The sequence below is a fragment of the Geospiza fortis genome, unplaced genomic scaffold (genome assembly GCF_000277835.1).
Source record: "Geospiza fortis unplaced genomic scaffold, GeoFor_1.0 scaffold412, whole genome shotgun sequence".
In the NCBI taxonomy this organism is placed as follows: Eukaryota; Metazoa; Chordata; class Aves; order Passeriformes; family Thraupidae; genus Geospiza; species Geospiza fortis.
Window position 1 is genome coordinate 1,103,411 of NW_005054504.1, and position 21,508 is coordinate 1,124,918.

The window sequence follows — 21,508 nt, forward strand, 5'->3', positions numbered from 1 at the left end:
TACTGGAAGGCTGCAATTAGGTCACCCTGAAGCTTCTCTTCTCCATGAAGTAATTCTCTCTATCAAGTACAGACCCAAACATACCTTGGATGGTTGTTCATGCTCCCTAAAACTGGGCATTATATATCCCAGATCCTTTGACCTCTGTTTGTAGGGAAGAACAGCTTGGTCCACAGAAACTTGTAACCTGATCCAATATTCTACGGTACCATAATTTTGAATGTGTCCTGTTTTTCCTAAGGAATAAATGGGGGATTGCATTAATTTTCTTTTCAACACTGAGGTATGTTACTCAAAAGCTAGGAAAACCCACAAATGCAAGATTTGCAGAACAGCCACAAATTAAAGATTGAGCCTATGCATTACACCAGTGCTTGTGATGTGACATCTGTAGTTCATGTTAGAAACAGAAACAATTCCTCAGGCTCCCACTGTATGATCCAAAATCAAAACACAGCCATTTTTCTCTACTTAAATATTTACTACAAAGCCAAATCAAAGTTCAATATTTTTATCTCCTTAAGGCAAATAAAGGTTAGGACACTTTTGTTTGTTAACAGTTAGAAGCAGTATGCAATTTAAATTACTGGCAAAGGTACCACTTTACAATGCCTTATTAAACCAGATTCTCTACAACAGTAGGCAGTTAAGAGGTCACTGAATATGCTGATCTGACAAAATGTTTCTAGAAGAAAAAGTAAGCTGCAAAGAACATTCAAGACATCTTAGAAGTGTCTTGTCCAGGATACCTTAAATTTATTTTAATATAATGAATATGAATTTGCCTAAAATAATCCACAAAATGTAAATAAACACCCTCCTAGATTATGCTACTATATATATATTGTTAATCATAATCACCATCATTTGTACCTTTTTCACCATTATATGGCAAACTTTATCTTACCAATTTAGATTAAACCATTTCTTCCTTTGTTTATGGATAAGGAAAGAGAGGATATACTTAGGACATTCAGCCCAGATACAAAGCACTGATGGGCAAAGTGGGGGTGCCTCCTTTTTTGGTTTTTTTCCCTCTTGCCCTGTGGCTATATGCTATTATGGGCAAAATTGCACCCATCCCAGCTTTCCACAAATGTTGGCAGAAGCACAAAAACATGCTGCACATCCAACAGAAAATAGTATTCTTGTAAACACTTTTTTTTTTCCTTTTGAAACAGTAATGCACAAATTCATTTTTGGTCAAATATGCATTATTTACCACTTGCAATACAGTGACACATAATCAAACAGAATACTTTGTGAGATCTTAACTACCAACTATATTTGCTGTGTTGTAGATCTTGCCTTCCTTTTCCAAGATTTCATGGAACTTAAGCTGACAAGAGGCAATTGTTTCATAATCTATGCCATACGCACGATGAACCTCCAGTGTGATGTTGTTTTCCTGTATATAGTGAAAGAAGCTATCATCAGATTGCACAAGAAACTGAGAAGTGAAGTCATATGATGGGGTCTTCCCATGAACTACTGGGGTTATCTGAAGTTCAAAGTCATAGAATGCGTAAGTACAAAAGGTTGCAGGTTCCCAGTCACCAAAAGTGTGCATAGCTTCAGAAGAGAAGATCACTTTGCTGATATGAATTTCAAAAAGGTTCTCTCCTCTTTCTAAATGAACAGTTTCAACAAATCCACCCACTGGATCATTCGGCAATACTTCTTGTCTGGACTTAAGTGTTTTTGTACCATACACAATGTCTCTTAGTTGCGCTGCAACAGATAAAATAGAGTTATAATACGATTGTCTTTTTAAAAACTCAAATACAACTAATGACTGAGAAGAAAGGATGAAATTCAATTATATTAACAATGTTACTTTCATAAAGGCATTATCAAAAATAATTCATACGCTGAAGGCCCACTGAGCACACTGGCAACAATCAAGAGTGTTTCTTCAATGGATCTGCCTCAGTATGCATAGACACAGGCCTCTAACAGTTATTATCAGGTTACAAGGGAGTGAGGAAGGTAAAATTCAGAAGTCTTATGCAATATTCAAAGTAAGTATCACTATGCAAATGTAGCAGAGATTTAAGATGCACATTTTTGTAGGGTTGATCTAAATTTGCCAGAGAAACAAATAATACATCTGACTTTTAACATATGGTGCATCTTGAGTGGATAGAACTATCAGCAAAGACCTTCACATGTTTCCCAGCTTCAGGTGATAAGTGGTTAATAAGTGGTTAACACAGGTTGGATGGGGCTCTGAGTAGTCTTCTAGTGGAAGGTGTCCTGCCCCTCGAAGGGGTTTGGAATAAGATGGATTCCAGCCCAAGCCATTCTGGAATTGTATGCTTCTAAGAAATCAAAATACATGCTTACAGAATTAGGACATAAACCATGATGCAATAGATGCAACTTGGAGACAAAATGTGAAAATTGTTTCAACATCAGAGTTTGTAAAATATCCTATTTGAGGCTTCCTATGCTCCTTTTACACAGTGAAGCCACTAAAAAAATACTTGAAATTCATCCTGTTTAAATACTATGTCAGTATATTATAACAAGGCTTGGGGAATTTTAGTAACACAAAGTGATTCTGTAATGATAGTACCGTAAAGTAAAAGGTTGACCATAAAAGTATGATTTATCAAAAAAAACAAGTTTGGTAATTTTATTCTTATTCAGCAATAGCTGCAGTATAAAAACCACTTTGTTGGATTTGGTTTAATTAATAACTGTCATTTAAGTCAATGAAAATTAACTGGAATAGATACCTTTCCATGAAAGAACTGACCTTTCTAGTAGTTTTAGGAATGGAAAAGTGTTTCACCTGGAGAATAAATTTAAAACAGTAATTTGGAAGAGATAAAATATAAAAAAAATTAGTGAAGAACATAATTTAAAGATACCTTCTAGTTTTCTGATACGTGCAGCTCTAATATCGAGAAGATGGGTATACTGTTCCAATTTGAGCTCATAATCTTTCTGTAGACTTTCCATCTTTCTTGTCATTGTTTCTACTTCAGTCTGAAAAACAATTGCAAGTAAAAAGAACTTCTGAGGATTGTCTGTACTGATGTTGTAAATGTTTTTGGCTACAAGTTAAAATACAGTTAGATTTGAGGAAAGAACATTTAGAGTATGCAAAAATAGCAGTTTTTTACTTATCAATACAACAAATCAGTTCTAATGTCAGCAAAACCTAAAAACATCAATAGGAAAAACAGAGTAGCTTTTATTTAGGGCAATATACCCAACAGTTTCTTTAATGATTTTGTTATTTTAAATGCTAATTAATTGAATGAAAAGTCAAAATATGATCTGCACTAGTCTAACAGTGGAAGTAGAAAGAAGACAGAGAAAGCAGAGTGGAGGTATGGGAAAGGAAGCTTATTTGATAAGCACATTTTCTTGTGAAGACCTAGTAGAAGCTCAGAGATAACGCTCAGAGATAATGCTTAGAGAGAAGGAACAGTCTGAGGGTTAAGGGCAGGATGAGCTAAAAACTACAATTTAGTCACCTGGATCGCACATTTTTTAAACAATACCTTAAGCAACAACAGATTTTATGTTTGGTTCCCTATGCACAGACTGGCTTTGTTGCTGAATTTGCAAGTTTTAATTATTACAAGTGTCAGAGCTACAAAGGTTAAAATGTTATTATCAGGTTATTTCCCACTGTGAGTAGAGTTTAGTACCTGGTAATTTTTGCTAATTTTGTGCTGCACAAGTAACAAATTCCTTGTCTTCTCAAGTTCTTGCACAGTTTCCGCATGTGTTAACTGCAGCTCCTGCATGGAGTATTCTACATCTTTATGGATATCATCTTCCACTTTTTCAAAGAACAGAAGGTTCACATTCTTTTGTTGCTTTCGATCCTGGAGCACATTAGAAAAATTACAAGAAAATATTTTTGCAAAAGATTTGCATGTATTTGTGCATGGCTTAATGCAACATTGGCATATACGTTTGGTACAACAGTAAGGCATTAAGCAGAACTTTATAAACTTTAAGCACATGGTAACACAAAAATAGGAATGAGGTAGACTAGAATGTGTCAGGATTGTTTTCAGCAATGTAATCTCATGATTATCAGGAACCAATTAAAATGTATCAGATATTCAGAAGCAATCACTCCTGTCACTCCAATGAAAATACAAACAGATATATTTGCCTTTCTCATAATTAATAATCCTGCCTCCATAAATATACAAACCCCGAATTATTATTCTCAAGTCTACATTCCTTCTGTTATTAATACTGGGGAGTTAGTTTTCATTGAGGTTTTCTGTATTTGTGGGGTTTTAAAAAATTATCATTATATAATCATCATTACAGTAAACACTTCCTCAAGAAAATAAAACATAAATTACCCAAACAGTGGAAACATTGCAAAATTATTTGTTCACTGATTTCTTCCTCTCACTCCATTTTTAATTTGTGCAAAAGAAAAAAGAATAGAGTATTTTCTGAGTATTTTTGTTTTTCTGTTTTAATAATCAAAGTTAAGTTCCTAAGATAAGTTCCTGTGGTATTGCTATACCACATACTGGAATTTCCATGCTTATGGTATACTTGCATCAATTACAGAATTCATAAACAAAATTGGTTTTAGTAAACATTATAGGGATCACAAGATGGTATGATAAGTCATTTAACTGAGAGAAACTAAGTTTTTTTAAATGGCTGTGAAACTGATTTAATTCTCCTTTGTTGTTATAATGAACTATTTACATAAATTAAGATTTAATTCTTGCAATCTTTTCATCTTCACTTCTGATTAACTGTAACTAAAAAATGACAAGACCAGTAGTTCATGCCTCATTTGAGCTTGAGGCATTACTACTGAAAGATGCTCAAATAATTCAGCCCTTGAAAATTCCAGGTGTGTAGAAAGCATACAATGGTCAGCCAAGGGTTTAACAAAAGAAGAAAAAACCCAACAAAACCAACAAACCAACAAAAACACCCTGCACAAATGAGAAAATAAGAGAATGCAAAATATGGAATTCTAGAATGGTTTGGGTTGAAAGGGATCCTAAATATTATTTAGTTCCAACCCCACACTCTTTGTAAGATACCTTTATAAGTAAGAGGGTTTCATTGAATTCTGCCACACCAACATCAGTTTCCTGACATTTAATGGAAAGGTGTTACCAGATGTGAATTGAAGAAATACATTCAGCATAACAAGATAACAAGATAACATTCTCACTAGACATGATATTTTGCTTGATAGCATGAATAAATAAACACTTATTTTTCTATATTCTTTGACTAGAAGAAAGTATCAAGAAGTATCTGCACTATGCATAAAAGTAAATCATAGAGTGGTTTTTTCCTCATATTTGAAACAAAAATACAGTTCACCTTGGTTAAAAACTTCACTTGATTTTTCAGATCATCTAGTTGTTGTTTTTGTTCCAGGTAGCGCAACTGCAGGTCTTTGTTGTCTTGCATCAGCTTTTCCTTTTGGTCTTGATATAGAAGAACAAAATATTACACTTAATTAAACATAGTTAAGAAAATTACAAACTTGATTTTTTCATATTCATATATACATGAAAACTTCATTGCAAAATGCAGAAACTAATGTATTTTATATGGGGAAATTTTCGTGTCCTTGTTCTGGTTGGGACAGGGTTAATTTTTGCAAGACGTCAACTTTTACTGACACAATCAATACTTCTCTATTGAGACAATAATAAAAAAATTGTACTTATTAAATAGTGTACTCTCTAGAACAGTAGTACAAACAAGTATAACAAATGCAGCAATTAATGAGATTTTATTAATGTAAAATAAAAAGTACTTAGACATAACTAAGTAAATACATACACTGTATGAATTTATGAGTGACAACAATCCTTGCTATAGGAATTGTTTCAACTTGGAATTTGTATTAGCTTATCTCAGTCTTTTAAAACCTGTATGAAACACTACTGTTAGTAAGCTTCAATGAACATGAACCAAACAGCTATTGTAATTTATGACTGAGAATCTGGGAAAAACACAGGTATAAAAGTCTAAAGGAAATGAGGCTGGTGGAAGGGTGATCTAGCTTCTGAAAGTACTATATTAAAAAAACCCCATAAAATATAGAGTGTTACTTTATTTTCTATCTAAATACATTTCTTTCAACTATTACAAAGCACATTATGATGTTATGGCCAGAAAAATACTACTAAAACAATCAGATCAAATTACAGGATCATTGTAAAAGGGAAATACAGAAGGAGGACATAGAAAATGTCAAGATGATGTAGGTCTCCTGTAGCATTAAGAATTTTCAAGGCTTCACTTATTTTACCATCTTTCTTAGACATGGAAAAGCTTAGGAAAAAGACTCATATGCCAAACCACAAAGGGTAGACAAGAAATTATTTCTACACTAGTTCTAGGCAGTACTTTAAGACAAGCATTAATTTCAATTCTTTATTGAACTTCAAAGAGGAATGTACAGCAAAGTCAGATACTCTGAAATATGTGACTGAAGAAAGTTATACTGCCTATGTTTTGTGAAAGACGGAGCTGTAATCAAATCCTATACACAGAGGCCTAGAAGGATATTAGAACATCTACTCCAGCTGCAGCAAGTCATTTCAATAGAAATCGGAAGTGTAGTACTCCGGTGTTTCAGTTTAGGAGTACAACAAGCTACCTGAGGAAGGGATGGTAAACATCTGACAGTTAAACATAATGGCCACAGGAAGGAAAGAAGACGGAATGCCAGTTTTTTCATAATCATGCTACAAGTAACAACTGTTAGTATGTCGTAGCTTCATAATAACGTAGCTTAAGGCATCTTTATTTTAGTATCAATTAAGGCTAATTTTGCAAACACTTACTGTGATCAAATAAAATATTTAAATATTCAATCTGGTATGTGAAGTCAGCAGAGCTACTGAGAATCCTAATGGTACGCATGTGCTGAACTCAACCCATCATCATAAGAATTATTCACAAGAAGTTGGCCCACTTCATTCTATGAAATTGTTCGCAGAAATACACGTCTTAAAAATACACATTTGAAGAATCAACTCTGAACTAAGTATCTTCACTTTCTGTCTGTGCTTGTCTTTTGTAAACTTCATATTGCTACAGTAACCAGTGCTGAGATTAAAATAAAGATTGCAAGGTCAGTATTCACTAAGAAGTTGTCCTACAGTATGAAAAAAACACATATGAAATAATCTGTTCATTAGATTAAAAGAAAACTGTTATTTTACATGTACAATGCTGTAAATAAAAATTAGTATATACTGAAAATAAAAACAAATCTGAATTAATGAAAGACAAACATTGCCAAGGGCCTAAATGGGCTTCACATAGCTTTGTACAGTGAACAGAATAGTGGTTTATAATTTGAGAGAGACTGTCAGAGGGGTCTCTTTTCCACAAGAACTTTCAGTGTAGAGAAGAGAAGAAATACTGAATAAAGAGTAAATATGAAAACCCAACAGATGAAGAATAAATGCAGCTGAAATTATATGGGCCTCATTCAGCTCATTCTGTATTGGGTCATATTTTGCACTTAATAGATAGTCATAACTTAGGTGTATTTAGCAAATGTATACTTAAAATGCAGCTTTGAAAACACCAGCAACAGAGATTCCACTTTTCTGGGCAGTATATCTCAACTCCAATATGGGTATAATCTCACATTTTGAGAAAATACTAGTTTTCTCATAAATATACCTCTTTCTACTTTGATCTTGTCAAGGATTTCATTTTTGTCTGCTAGATCATTTTTGATAGCTGCCTCTAGTTTAGCAATTTGCAGTTTCAGTTGCTGTTCCTTTGATTTCCATTGCTGTTCATGAGGCAGACTGAAGACACTGCAATAAAACACGTTATATGAAAAACTTTTAGAAATCAGCTTCAGCAGAAAATAATCAAGAAGAAAACCTTTTAGCAGCACAGAGACCACTGTCATTGTGGCTGAGGAATCACGTAAACATGTTGGTCGACTGCTCTTGAAACCCAGGTGGCTCTCTCAGGATGCAATTAAAAACCATGAAAGATTTGCGGATAAGCAAAGGAACTGACCTTAATTTACAGCTCCAAAGTTAAAAAAAGTTGGTAGCACGCAACATTTGTGGGATTAGGAAAGCAACTGAGATGCATATCTCAGAACAATCCACAACAGAAAAATTCAGCAAGTGACAACTACGAAACTAGGGTTTCTTTGTGTACAAACCCTCTTAATGTAGAGAATTGGAATCATCCACCTGATTTCTTTTAAATTTGTGAGACATGCAGAACCTCAAGTCAGTTGCCTGGTCAAAGAAATGTTGACCACAAAGTGACAACAGTTTTCTCATACTCTAAAACAACAATTCTGCTACTGCTTAAGAAGTGCATATAAAGTCATCTTTCTCCTACTTGAAGAAATAAAAAAAAAAAAAAAGGTGGGAAAAGAAATTAGAATAACTATTTTGCCTTTAATATTATTTATTATAAACTGCCAATCTATTTGCAAGGACTGCAGGGGTACAGAATCAGAACTGCTGAAACCATAACAAAATGTGTAATTCAGACTGAAATAAAAATAATTATATTACATAATTTACAGTATAATTCCTTACAGGTAAAAAAAAGAAGCAATGTAATGTGCTTTCTTAGCCAGTGAGTACTATGCTCTTCATATTACTGTTGTTCAATTCTTGCATTCTTATTGACTGGAAAAATGTCCATCTTAACAAATCATAAACCAGTTTTATTCATTTACATATTCTGTGAAAAATCATAAACTATGGGGTTTTCTTTAAACAAAGCCATCAGTTCCTCAACTCTTTCCTTTGCAGACGTTCACCAGGTAACAAATATTATATTTTATATACATGTATTAAAATGTGTTAAATGTATTAAAAAAATCTTCTGGAATCCATTTTGCAGCCCATCTCTCCCAGACATCTATGTAACAAGCCTCAACAACAACAACAACAACCACAATAACAACAACAACAACAACAACAACAAAAAAAAAAGAAGAAGAAGAAGAATTTGTTATTGCAGAAGGGACAGCCCACAGAGCCTTGTAGACTGTACCTGTAGACTCAAAGAGAATGACTGCTCTGATGGGTGACTACATGCAGTGATTCTGAGTACGTGTAAGTGCAGTTACATCAAAAATATTTGAAGAATGACCTTAAAGGAAAAAAAGACTATTACAGCATGAACTGTAGACTCTGAAGTATATGGCAAGGGTTTATATTCTGGATTTGTGCTCTTCTTAAAAACTATTTTATTTCCCTGTATTTTGTCATTTCTTCATAGTATACCTAAACTCTTTTAATACATTTCTCCAGGCACAGAACATCTTACACTTTGACACATTGTCTTTTACAGCATGCATGAACTTAAGGAATGCTTCTAAGTCCTGCAGTAAAATAAGATTTATTTTACTCTCCTATAATTTTGAACCTAATATGCAGAGAATATAATGCACTACACCCACTATCATTCCACAGTACTGCCTAGGTATAGAAAAGATACAGTGTGTTCTCTAACTGCTTAAAGCCTCATTGGTCCCATAAGGAAAGAACAAAGCATATCAAAAAAGGTATCAAATACCCTTAGTTTTCACAATTCTGAAAGTGTTTTCACATTTCAATGACAACTGTATGTGCATTTGCTAGCTTTAGGTACAATAATTTCACATAAAGATGTAGCTACATCTAATGCAGTTTTTTGGAAGACTATACTGTCAGTGAAACCTTTAAGAGTTACTATGATGGCAGTTCAAGATCTCAGTATTTAAATGAAGAAGATTTCAGAAGACAGGTTTCCTCCAAGCCTATGTAATGCTAATGATTATATTTAATGTTTGATGCTTAATGATTATGCTTAATGTAATGTTTTAGTTTGAATTGAGTCCACTTGTGTTGTTTTTTCATTTGAATTTAAGATTCACGTGGAAAATCTGTCACATCTATGGTATTTCACCAGAGTAAAAGCCATGTGAATAAACTATAATGGTCAACCACATTGGGCACCGTTCATTTTGAAAGAATTTAGGCATTGTCAGGTTTGCATTACAAGGTCATATGAAAACCACTCTTCCAAACCCTTTATCAAAATGTATTGTTTTCTTGGACAAAGAGTAAATAATAAGAGTCAACTGACAAATTCATACTTGTTCTTTGCAAACTTTTCAGGCCCAGTTCTGCAGTCCTGTCTTTGGCAAAATTGCTATCAACTTCCCAAAAATAACAACAGCAAAGGATGGATTTGTGCCTCTTTTCCTCTATTAAAAAGATTTATTAATGATCTAGCACCTGTGGGCACTTCCTACCCACCACTAGCAAAAAGTAAGCTGCAGTAGAGTTCCATTGTGAAAATAAGAAAAAGCTAGCCATTAAACAGTGGTTATAATGAAATGATCCATTTCTCTAATTTCTTGTTACTCAATGTGCTGGTTTTGGCTGAGGCACAGGTACTTTTTGTTCCTAGTGGTTGGTATGGGGCTGTGTTTTGGATTTGTGCTGAACACAGCAATGATAATACAGAGATGCTTTTGTTACTGCTGAGCAGGGCTTGGAGATAACCAAGGCCTTTTCTGGTTTTCAAACTGCTGTCCTGGGGAAAGGGCTGGGGGAGTGTGGGAAACTGGGAGGCAACACAGCTGGGAGAGCAGATCAAAGGAATATTTTCTTGTAGATAAAGTGAGAAGAAGGAGGAGAAAGGGAGGACATTTGGTGTGATGGTGTTTGCCCTCCCAAGTCACTGTAATGTGTGATGGGGTCCTGAAGGCATGGAACAACTGCCTGCCCCTGGGAAGCCAGGAATGAGTTCCTTGTTTTGCTTTCCTTGCGTGCACAGCTTCTATTTTCCCTATTAAACTGTCTTTATCTCACTGCACAATTTTTCTAGGTTTTACTCTTTAAATTCTCTCCCCAGTCCACTGGTGGGGAAGTGAGCAAGGGCTGTGAGGGGCTTGGTGGCTGGCTGGAGTAAAACCACAATATGGAATGATGAAACATGAATCAACATTTAAATGGGACTATATGAAAAGGCAGATCATTTTAGATAAAAGAACAGCCGTATTGTAGGTTACTACATAGTAACAGAAGCATATTTAATTTTATTTAAACATCTTAAATTCTCTATGACTTAAGTAGAACAGGAATATCATAAGTTGATTTCTTAGTAAGTATTACTTTTCTGAATAATGACAAAAGAGAGAAAGAAATCATAATCGGAAATATTTATAACATGATCAAATTTTGGAGAAATCTACAAAGAACTTAAGCGACAGACAACTGATCAACTGCCCCTATACAAATCTCTGAGTATTGTGATAATACAACTGTTACATCTCATAAGTAAAAAACTATTTTAAGTTATTTGTACTCACCATTTTTCACTTCTATAATTTTTAATTTCACCACAAACAGTACAGGAAGTATAAGAAATATTGTAAGAATTCTATAAACAAAAATTGGTATCACTCACATTGTGTTTAGTCATTGGTATTCTTTTGACAGACATCACACTGACAAGCCAAACACTTTAAGAGGAGAAATAATTTCAATACAAGAAAATATGTCAAGCATTTTACATATTTTCTGAGGCAGTTATTAACTCTAAGACACCTGTCTTATTATATAACCCTCTTTACTGCAATAAAATCACAGTTTCACAATAAAGGAAAAGTCATTTGAAGGTCATTTTTTTCTTTCATATGCTTGTGGCAATTGGCTAGAATTACTTATTTCTGTATCAGTAGAAGTGAAATGATAGCTATTACAACAGAAACAAACCACGCCTCAAAAATAATTAGTGAAAAAGCTAAATATCAGACTTTATATAGGTTCACTGTGAAGTGCTGGAAGAACTTTTATCCCATTGACAAAAATTCAAACACCTCTTTGTTAAAAAAAACCCCAAGAAACAATCCTAAAACCCAAAATAAATCCAAATTAATATATATCTACCTAGAAGTATCCTTCTTTCAACAATAACTCTAAAGAAAATAATGAGAAATTCAACTAAAAATTCTTTCATTTATGTTCAAAATAAAGTGACTCCTACTTATTTTTAATTACGCTTTTAAAAGTAGTGTCCTATTGTTTCAAGAGTATTAGAACAAGTTGGTCCATTTAAAAAGGGCAGATGAAATACAGGCAGAGCACCATGAATGTTTCCATATACACTTACTGATATGATAAACTGGAGCACAAACATATTTACATGTGTGCACAAACACCCAATAGGCACATTCCAGCACTTAGTGTATGAAGTTCTATTCAACAGGACAGGATCCTAATTTTTTATATACAGAATCCATAACTTACCTGTTATGCAGCTTATCACAGTTTTCCTTCAAGAGTTTGTTCTCGTTTTCTAGATCATTTATTCTTTCCTGTAACTAAAACGAAGAAGGAAGTTTTATTTGATGCACAGCACAAAAGCAAATTACAATGAATGTGTGAAGAAAGATAGTTAATTATTTGTAGGCATTGTCAAGCTATTATTTGTTCTTTTTATACAAAATCAGCATCAAAGAATATTCTGTGTTGGAAGGGATACAAGGATCATCAAGTCCAATTTAAAGTGAATGGTCCATTTGGGGATGAAAACCACAACCTTGGCAGTATTAGCATCCTGCTCTAACCATAAGAGCCAATCTCAGGGTATACATGCAAAATAATATAAAAATCTAAAAGTCTAAGTGTATTACTGACATGATAAACAACACATTCTTGTTTTCAAAACATTCACTAAAGCAAGACATAACTTTAAAGCTATGAGATAGCAAGAAGATACTTTCATGCATTACAATATTTTAAAGGTTTGGAGGAAGTATCTGTGAGTTACTTCTTGGTAAACCTGGTTCATGCAAAATACATTTAAAATAGGTAAACCAGGTGGTGAAACTAAATTTACTACAAAATGTAACAGAAAAACAAGTAAGACTGCAGACTCTTACTCCTCATGCATTGAAGAGAATGAGAAATAAACCACTTGATTTTTAGCCCTAAGTGTGGATGACATCCACAGAGAGCCTCTAGACAAAGAAACAGAAGTAATTGATTTGAACTGCTAAATCAGATATAACACTATAGTGTACTGGAATGAAATCAGGTTGAAAGAATACTAAAAAACTATTATCAATAAATTAAGTATAATTTTCTTTCAGCTAACAAACCATTTGCTCATTATCAGAATTGACATGGAATCCTATATCTTAACCTCAAATATTGTCCAAATACTGGTGCAGTGACTATGTGGCACAGGGATCAAGTGTGATTGATATTCTACCAAATGCAAAGCAGCAGCCACTGTCTTTTTCTTTTTAATGGGATAAAAGTATATATATCACTAGTATATATATCACCACGTCAGTCTTCTAAATGTGTTTGAAACATCTATTCACATTTTCACAATTAAAAGGTATCTCATCATTAACTCTTCCCTTATCTGTATGTACTTCAAGCAGATGCAAGATCTCTGGAACACAATCTCACCTCTTCTGTCCTTCTGTTTGAAATAGTTACCATCTGCAATTCTTTTTGAAGATGAAAGCACTTTAACCGCTCCTCTTTAAGCTGAACATTCAGTTCATCACCTTTTGCTAATAAAGCATCATGGTTGGTCTTCAAGTTCTTTAGGTTCTGTGAAAAGGAAGGAAGGAATATCAAAATCAGACCTTGTAGAAGGTTCCCACATTGTGTATTTCAACACGAGGCTCTCAAGGCGCTATTGAGTAGATGTTCTCAATGTCATCAGCAGGACACATTCTTGAACTAAGTAACTAAAAGTAACTTTCTCTTCCCATGGCCAGCAGAAGGTGACCTGGCTGCCCTCATGAATATCAAATCCTCAGTTTCCTCATGATGAAAATGACAAAGAAATAAATCTGTAAAGCAATAAAAAAATTTTGCAGTGTTTACAGTGGTTGTACATGCTAACCAAAAACCACTGCAGCAGCAAGCAGAAATCAGTGTCATCCACATCTATGTTAATCATAGAGCTTGCCACAGCTCTCTTAACCCTTATATTTATATATACATATAAAAACACACACATATAAATCTTTATACTTATAGATACACATATACACACAATTGTAGATATATGATTCTCTTGCAACCCTCATACATTCAGCTCTATTTCCCAGCTAGAAGAAATTTAATAAGGGACTTCTGATTTCCATCATATTTTCATTTACTTTGATGGTACATTTAACCAATTTTAAAATTAAATGGAAGATGCCAATGGAGCCACTATTCCAGAATATTAGTTAATATTATACTGCCTACAATCCTGTAATTAGGCCTCATTCATTAAAAATTCACATGTAAATCACATTCAAGTTATGTTTTGAGACAAACTAGTTGAAAACCCAATCTCCTGTTTCATAAAGTGACTAGATGATAATTTATGCCAAATACATATGTGAATATAGTTAATGTTTAATGCTTTTAGACAGAAAGAAGTTAGCTTCATTTTTTTCCATACAGCATTCCTACAAAGTAGTTAAATGGAGAAGCTAAATGTTAATCCTGTAAAAATCGTTTACGTTCACATGCAGTCTGAACAGACTGGAAATTAACAAAAAAACTAGGAAAAATCAGTCACCAACTTGATCTTCAGTTTTTTGTATTCATTTCTCAGGAAGACAAAAATCACAGAGAATAAAAAAATATTAGCAGGCAGTCTAACAAAAAGAAATAGAGTTATTTTTATAGCTATTTTTATAACTAGTTATTTATAGTTATAAACAGAGAGAATTTAACTCTAAATTCTAGAGTAAACTCTCTCTGTTTTAGCTTTCTTAAAGAGAAAGAAGACAAAATGCCATGTTAAACCTTTTCTCAGTTTGGCAGATAAGATACAGGAGTTACACTGAAGAGGGGGAAGGAGGCAAAGCAAAACAAAATGCAGAAACAGAAAAACATGGTCAAAAAAGGAATCAAAGAAAAATCTAATGGCACAAGTGTTACTTAGCATGCTAACAATAAGCACACAGGTGTTTTTAAGGACGCTCAGTGCTTCCACTTCTTAAGGCTGGATACATAATAAAGCTCTATTGCAGGTAGGATTCCCGCTTACAGGAAGTCTCCAATTTCCAAGGTATTATCATACCACCTTTGTATGTATATGAAGTTTTCCATATACATACAGGAAAAAAAGCAGAAAAAAAGTGGTATAATTAAAACCTACAGATAATCTACTATGGAATTGCAGGTTCTGGAGATATTTTCATAAAATTGCTCTTCTTATAAGGAAAATTATTACTTAAAGTGGCCCTATAAAATAATTTCCAAGAACATACGAGCAGAGGTTAAATCCTAACAGAACAGAAGAGCCAAACTGCCCAAACTTCAGCAAAGAGTAATAAAGTGAAGGGGGCTTGGTAGGCTTTTTCGGTAAATCAGTACATCTAAGTCAAAGTCCTCTCTTTAAATGATTTGGGATCTCTTTCCATAGCCAGACAACTCAGTTCATTCTTCATAATCTGCTTGGTATGACTTTGCAGATGAAATCGCTATGACCTGCTAGACCCTGCTGAAAAAAAGAGTGATTAAGACTAAAAATCCCTACTCCATCTGGAGTAGTTTGAGTGAAATCTAGGATGTGGTTCATTTTAATGCACTCAGTATTGACTTAGAATCAAGAACTGTGTATAATTTGTATTCTGTTTAGCATGCTTATGTGATAAGAGCATAGAAATGTTACTGATCAAATTGCAATTACCTCTTCAAGCTGCAGAAATTTTCCTTCCATTGCTGAAAGAGCATTGCTTTTCTCAGCCAGCTGTTTATGGACCTTGATCATTTCCACATTGTCCTGAATGTTTAGCCTTCAAAATTAAAAACAAATGCATCATAAACACATACTTTGAAGATGTAGCGTATAATAGCCAAATTAATTTGTTCTTCTATAATTCACACTAGAGAGTTTAGGTAAATAAACATTTTACTGTTTGATGACACAGCAACTTCTATCAATACATATACATCTTTGTTTATTGTATAAAGCTGTATATGACAGAAAAAGAAAACAATCCTATGCCTAAAGAGATTGTTTTACCTCTCTCCCACCATCCAAAATATTTGGTGCCAGTAGAACACCATTTTGTGAAGTTTCCACCTATCAAACACTGCAAAGAAAATGAGAGCTAGCAATTTAGACTATAACATCTTAAGTCTGGTATTCAAACAAGCTGCCAGTGTGTCTTAATTACATGAAAATAATTTAATATCTATGCAGATATTCTTACAATTCTAAGATTAATTTGAGCCTGTACTGTTTATTAGAAAGGATGCTCAAAATCATTCAAAATTTTAAAAAATATTTACTTAAGTGTTTTTCCTTACTTCAAACGGTGCAACTAAACCCGATTATTTCTACAAGTATGACAGGAGAAACCAGTTGGGATTTTTATTAATATAAATTACGATAAAATCAGAATAGATTTTCAATATCTGAAAAGGCAATTTCTCTTTCAATATTTGTTTATTTTAGACACACAGGACAAATTGTCACAATGCCATGCTGGAGCAAGTGAAGGGGCTACAAAGCTTAGACATCTGGAAAACAGCTGAGTATGAGAATAAAGTAATGTTGCTCTCTAATACTAAAACAGTGTTAGAGACTTTCATTTATCTCAACATTTTCTGCAACAGCAGAGCCAGTATTTTTCTACTATTTGTAGACTCCAAATTATTGAGTACTAGTGAACATTAGATTGTCCACTATGAACCTACACCTAAAATTTGATAAGAATTAAAGTGAAGGAAAAATAGGTGATTAAAATATTATGACTTGAACTTCCACTGAGCCTGTATCAGCTGGAAAAGAATTCTCTAAAATGGTAATTATGAACTTTTTAAGAAAAAACATCATAACTTATCATTGTAACTATTTCCTTGCTTAGAATTATCCATGCTATTTGGAAAACATTTTATGGCTTGGTTTCACCAATCGGACAAAAATTAGTAAGGCCCATATTTCTTTACAGAAGTAGTAACTTCCACAGCTACCTACAAACATTATGATATAACTCTTCTAATGTTTCCACCACAGTGATTTTAATTTTTCACAATACCTTTGGCTTGCTGTACCCTGCTCTTTCAGCCGTAAGGTGGATTCTTCAATTTCCTTTTCTTTCCTTCTTAGTTGACTCCCAAGAATCTCTCTGGCACGGTCTAGTTCCTCAATTTGGTTCTTTTGGGACTCAATGACAGTCTCCCTGCAAGTACAAGCATTCTACATTCTAAAACCAGCTATATATTTTTTCAAAGAAAAAAAAAAAGAGTACTCAACTAAGCCAAACATTTAAGTGTTCAGCAAAATCTGTATTTCTTATTAACATACCTTACAAGAGAGGCTTATGAGTTTAAATTTCTATGAAAGTTCAACAGTAACTCTCAAAATAAATGTTTCTGTGGACTGAATAATGCTTAGCAGAACCTCACTACGATGCTGTTCACGGTTTCTTATACTCTATATTAGAAGCATCCTCCTTCTCATCCATTAGCACCAATGGTTTCTCAAAAGCAAAACACCATTACCAGCTATCACAAAATTAGATCTTCAATGGATGGAGCACTGAAAGTAATTTTTAAGCTTTTATTCTGAAATGGAAGACTCTAAACACAAAAAAAATCAAAAAATAAAATCAAAATATGTGTTTTAAACTGTGGAATTTATCCAACGAATGCATTAAAAAGTAATTTATAGGAATATTTCCATACAATTGTTTCTTATTATTCCAGTTAATTATTGCATTTATAAAATTTCAAGTGCAAAATAAATGATTGCACATTAATCCATGTACTTCTAAACTTAGCTTGCCCATTAATTGGAAATCTAGCATTGCCAGAGAAGGTAATCGATAATCTGATTTAAGTAAATCACTGTGAAAATAAACTAACAGCTTTTAGAAAACCCAGGTTCTAGACACAATTCAGAGAAGAAAAATATTCTAATCAGACTTCAATATCTTTAAATTACATGCTAACTACCTTTTCTATGTAACTCCTCTCTATTTCTCATGCTGTCTCTACATCAAGGATGTTCTAAAGGTTTCCTAAGCTTCAATTTCAATTGAAAAGTGCAGGTGCATTACAAACCACACTTCAAAATGCAGAAGTGAATCAGAATAATTTTACATAACTATTCCAATACTGTGCTTTTTGTGCTTATCCATAAAATCTGTCTGCCTCTAGGAATGAAAATTAAATGCATTAGCAAAACACATTCACATAGTTACCACTTGCCTGGTGGTGCACATTATAGGACTTACGTTGGCAAAAAGTTTGCAGCTAGGGTTCTTTCTTCTTTTGTCAGCTTTGACCCATAACAAACAAGGCAGGCATTGCATGCTAGCAAAGAAAGCCTCACCACTGGAGACCAGTTTTAACTTGTAGCCAAGTTCTTATGTACCTACATTTTGCATTCTAAATACTTGATTTCCTGTTCTCCTTAACATTCTGCATGGTTACCAGTGTTGTTACTGTCAGAACGAACCGTTTTATTTTCTGAACAGAAAACTTCTTAAAATACTTTTTTTTTCTTCAAGAAAACCTTAAGTTTAAGAACTATAATGACAAAAAAAGAAGTAATATGAAAATCATACAAATTTCTGATTTCAGCTCTTGAATCCTCGAGCAGACTCTGTCCATCTTTGGGAAGCACAAGGGCAGATGATCTCACTTCTAAACTCTGAAATCTCCTTCCTGAATACAAAAACAAAGATAAATTTTTGATTTGTTGAATGAGAAACCTCTTAACAAGCCAACTATCTTAATACAGCACAAATAATTGCAACTTCTATATAGATGTCAAAAGAAGTATTTTTACATCAAAATCACATAGAAATAATCATAATATGCACAACATAAGCTGCTGTGAAGTCCGAAGGATGGGCGATGCCAAACAGTGTTAAAGCAAACTGTTAAAAACACGTCCTGAAAGATTTTTAGAAGATTTTACTTTCAAAGAGAACAAAGATCGTGTCTTCAAACAAAATAAATATCAGTATTATTAGACAGAAACATGAACTTGTAATCACTTTTTCTCATCATTTTCTTTGCAAAACCCCAAGTGACCTTCACCCAGACATGCAATTGTTAGGACTGTATTTTAGTAGCAGCGCAGATAATTTCATTGTGTTGTTTAGAAGCATCCTAAGCCCATGGTGAAGAAAAGAAGTGAGAAGGTAATTAAGGAAGAATTATTACTTTAGGAGCAAATGCAAAGGTTTCTCCACATTTTTCTCCTACTCTTAGCAAGAAGAAATTATCCAAGTTTTGTGGTGGGACCAAATACATTTCATTTCAAAGACATCATTAAGGCAGCCATCCTTCAGTCCTCAGAACTGCATCACTTAGGTTTAAGGTACAATGATACCAGCAGTTTCCCAAAATATCTGAAAAATGTACCTACTTTGCTGCATTAACTCGACCTATTTAGAATTTTGATCTGTACGTGTTATTTTAAGGTACTGGTAATTGCAATATAGATATAGATAGATATAGATATAGATACATATGCGCGTGTGTGTGTATATGCTCAGAAATTTTTTTTTGTTTATTTTTGTTCAACTCAAGGTACTTCTTACATGATTGCACTCAAAGATAGCAAGTATCTCCAGAACATTCATACCTCACTAGCTTTCAATGGCGTTTTTAAATCAGCCAAATAAAAAGCAGATACAGGAAGCTCTACTTATTATTTGTAGAGTTTTCTTGTCTCTTAATACCTTAGAGACAGCTAAACTATCCTTATTTTTTCCAGGCATTTAATTTTTCAATAATTGCTCTGCATATTTTCTGATCTGCACTAAAAATGTTTTGAAATTCAGAATCGTGGTTTCAAGTGCAATGAGAGAGTCAGTTGTTTTAATAAATGTGAATTATACCCTTCTTGGTGTGCTCTGGCATGCCAGCAGTCTCACTCTCTTTTTTGAGACCAGTGTTCACACGAGACTGAATGGAGCTGTACAGACAAGGCCTATGGCCTTGAATCTGGAGCTGCTGTTTAGTTGAAATGAGTTTGTTGCGGAGGCTCTCATTTTGTTTCTCAAGCTCACAAACTTTTTCTCGCAAATGCTCAATCATTTCTTCCAGCTCCAGAGCCTGACCCAGCCGCTTGGGTCCACAGCCAGCCTGGTCACATTTTCTTTTATCATTAACGAGCCGTATTAACTTGGTGGTCATTCTGGGGAAATCAATTGAAAAAAAAGAAAAACAATGTGAAAAGTTAGCATGAAAAGTATTCTGTTGAAAGGAACATAACCACTGTGGAGACGTCACCATAGAACCTTGATAATAAATTTCAGATTTTGATATAACTATTGTTGCCTTGGACAAACTCCTTGAAGATAACTGATACCACTGAGCAGCAATCTGCATTACAGCACTGACAAATAACAGTTTCCTAAGGCTAATAATTTAAGGTTAGTGAAGGAAGGACACCTTTACATTGTATTTTTACCTAAGCGGACTATGAGTACACCCACCTGGTGTAAGTGGATGATGAGTGGCATTTCCTGCGCACAGAAACATAGGAACTGCCATTTGAAACAACGAAACAATTCATTTCATCTACAACCTTGTATTTGACAACAACCTGACAGAAAAGATGGAAACTATGTAATGCTGGTCAACTGGACAGTGGCTCACTGAAAAATGAGTCAAAAGAAAATAATGTTTTGGATTCTAAAGTATGAAATAGGCACTATTTTCAACTACCCTTTGATGAATTCATTAGCTCCTTGCGGGAATCCATAAAATCAGAGGGTTTTGGGAAAGCTGCAAAAGGCAGGCATCAGAGACAGCAGAACTATAATTAGAGCTAAGCAGTTGCCATAAGATTGGTCAACAGAAAAATTATGTAAGAAGTAGAAAATTAAGGACAAATAGAACAATGGTCTGTGTATTAATGCTTGTCTAGAATAACTCCCTAAGCTGTAGAAAAGTATACCTAGCGAGATATTAGGAAGTTCTAAGCTTGATAATGGAACTCTGTGCATTGTCTTTTAAGGCTCACAAGCAGGTATTGTATTTGAAATAAGCAAGCATTGTTTTAACCGAAGCTACATGTGCTTATAGTGGCTGGATGGAACTACTGTCAGTATGCTTTTGTTTAGTGTGATTGCTCAAAAAAGTTTTAAAGTAAGTTGTAACATTAAGTTCTTGGTCTGCTGCCTGGGATGTGAGCTGCTGGCATCTTCCCATTGTCATAACCATGTAATGAGACTGATACTGGAAAATAAAACAGCTCAAGACACATTCCTAGCAGTCCTGTCCTGTTTGTGATTTGTACATAGCCCCCGGCCAGCGATAGCTCCTCACCAGAAACTGGCTTAGATGCAGAAAGACACTGTTAACAACTGGCACAATGCAAACACAGTCACAGCATTAAACCTTTCTGCAATATTGTAATACTACAAACAGCTCTTCACAGTCCAGATCAGTTTGCCACCACACAAAGTCCTGTCAAAGATTAGCACACAAATCCTGGCATACTGAGTAACAATCAGCCTGAAGTTGCTTGTATATTTGTGGGTAAACTGGGTACTGTG

The 21,508-nt window shown here is 34.1% G+C and overlaps 1 protein-coding gene across 5 annotated transcripts in view; it reads right to left on the reverse strand.

The window, feature by feature from the left end:
• RPGRIP1L (RPGRIP1 like) overlaps positions 1 to 21,508 on the reverse strand; it is a 41,390-nt gene that overhangs the window by 15,750 nt on the left and 4,132 nt on the right. For 4 of the 5 annotated variants that reach the window (XR_004082531.1, XR_004082532.1, XM_031063417.1 and 1 more), the window contains 12 exons: positions 19,844 to 20,142; positions 18,560 to 18,659; positions 17,027 to 17,170; positions 15,673 to 15,778; positions 13,440 to 13,586; positions 12,267 to 12,340; positions 7,666 to 7,805; positions 5,338 to 5,444; positions 3,666 to 3,845; positions 2,877 to 2,994; positions 1,279 to 1,731; positions 85 to 236 (listed from right to left, as the gene is read on the reverse strand). Coding sequence is in view for 2 of the 5 variants with exons in the window: in XM_031063417.1 (XP_030919277.1) it covers positions 85 to 236; positions 1,279 to 1,731; positions 2,877 to 2,994; positions 3,666 to 3,845; positions 5,338 to 5,444; positions 7,666 to 7,805; positions 12,267 to 12,340; positions 13,440 to 13,586; positions 15,673 to 15,778; positions 17,027 to 17,170; positions 18,560 to 18,659; positions 19,844 to 20,142 (2,020 nt within the window). In the remaining 3 variants the exon portion in view is untranslated. The remainder of the gene's footprint in view (positions 1 to 84; positions 237 to 1,278; positions 1,732 to 2,876; positions 2,995 to 3,665; positions 3,846 to 5,337; positions 5,445 to 7,665; positions 7,806 to 12,266; positions 12,341 to 13,439; positions 13,587 to 15,672; positions 15,779 to 17,026; positions 17,171 to 18,559; positions 18,660 to 19,843; positions 20,143 to 21,508) is intronic. The other variant, XR_004082533.1, reaches the window with a different exon arrangement.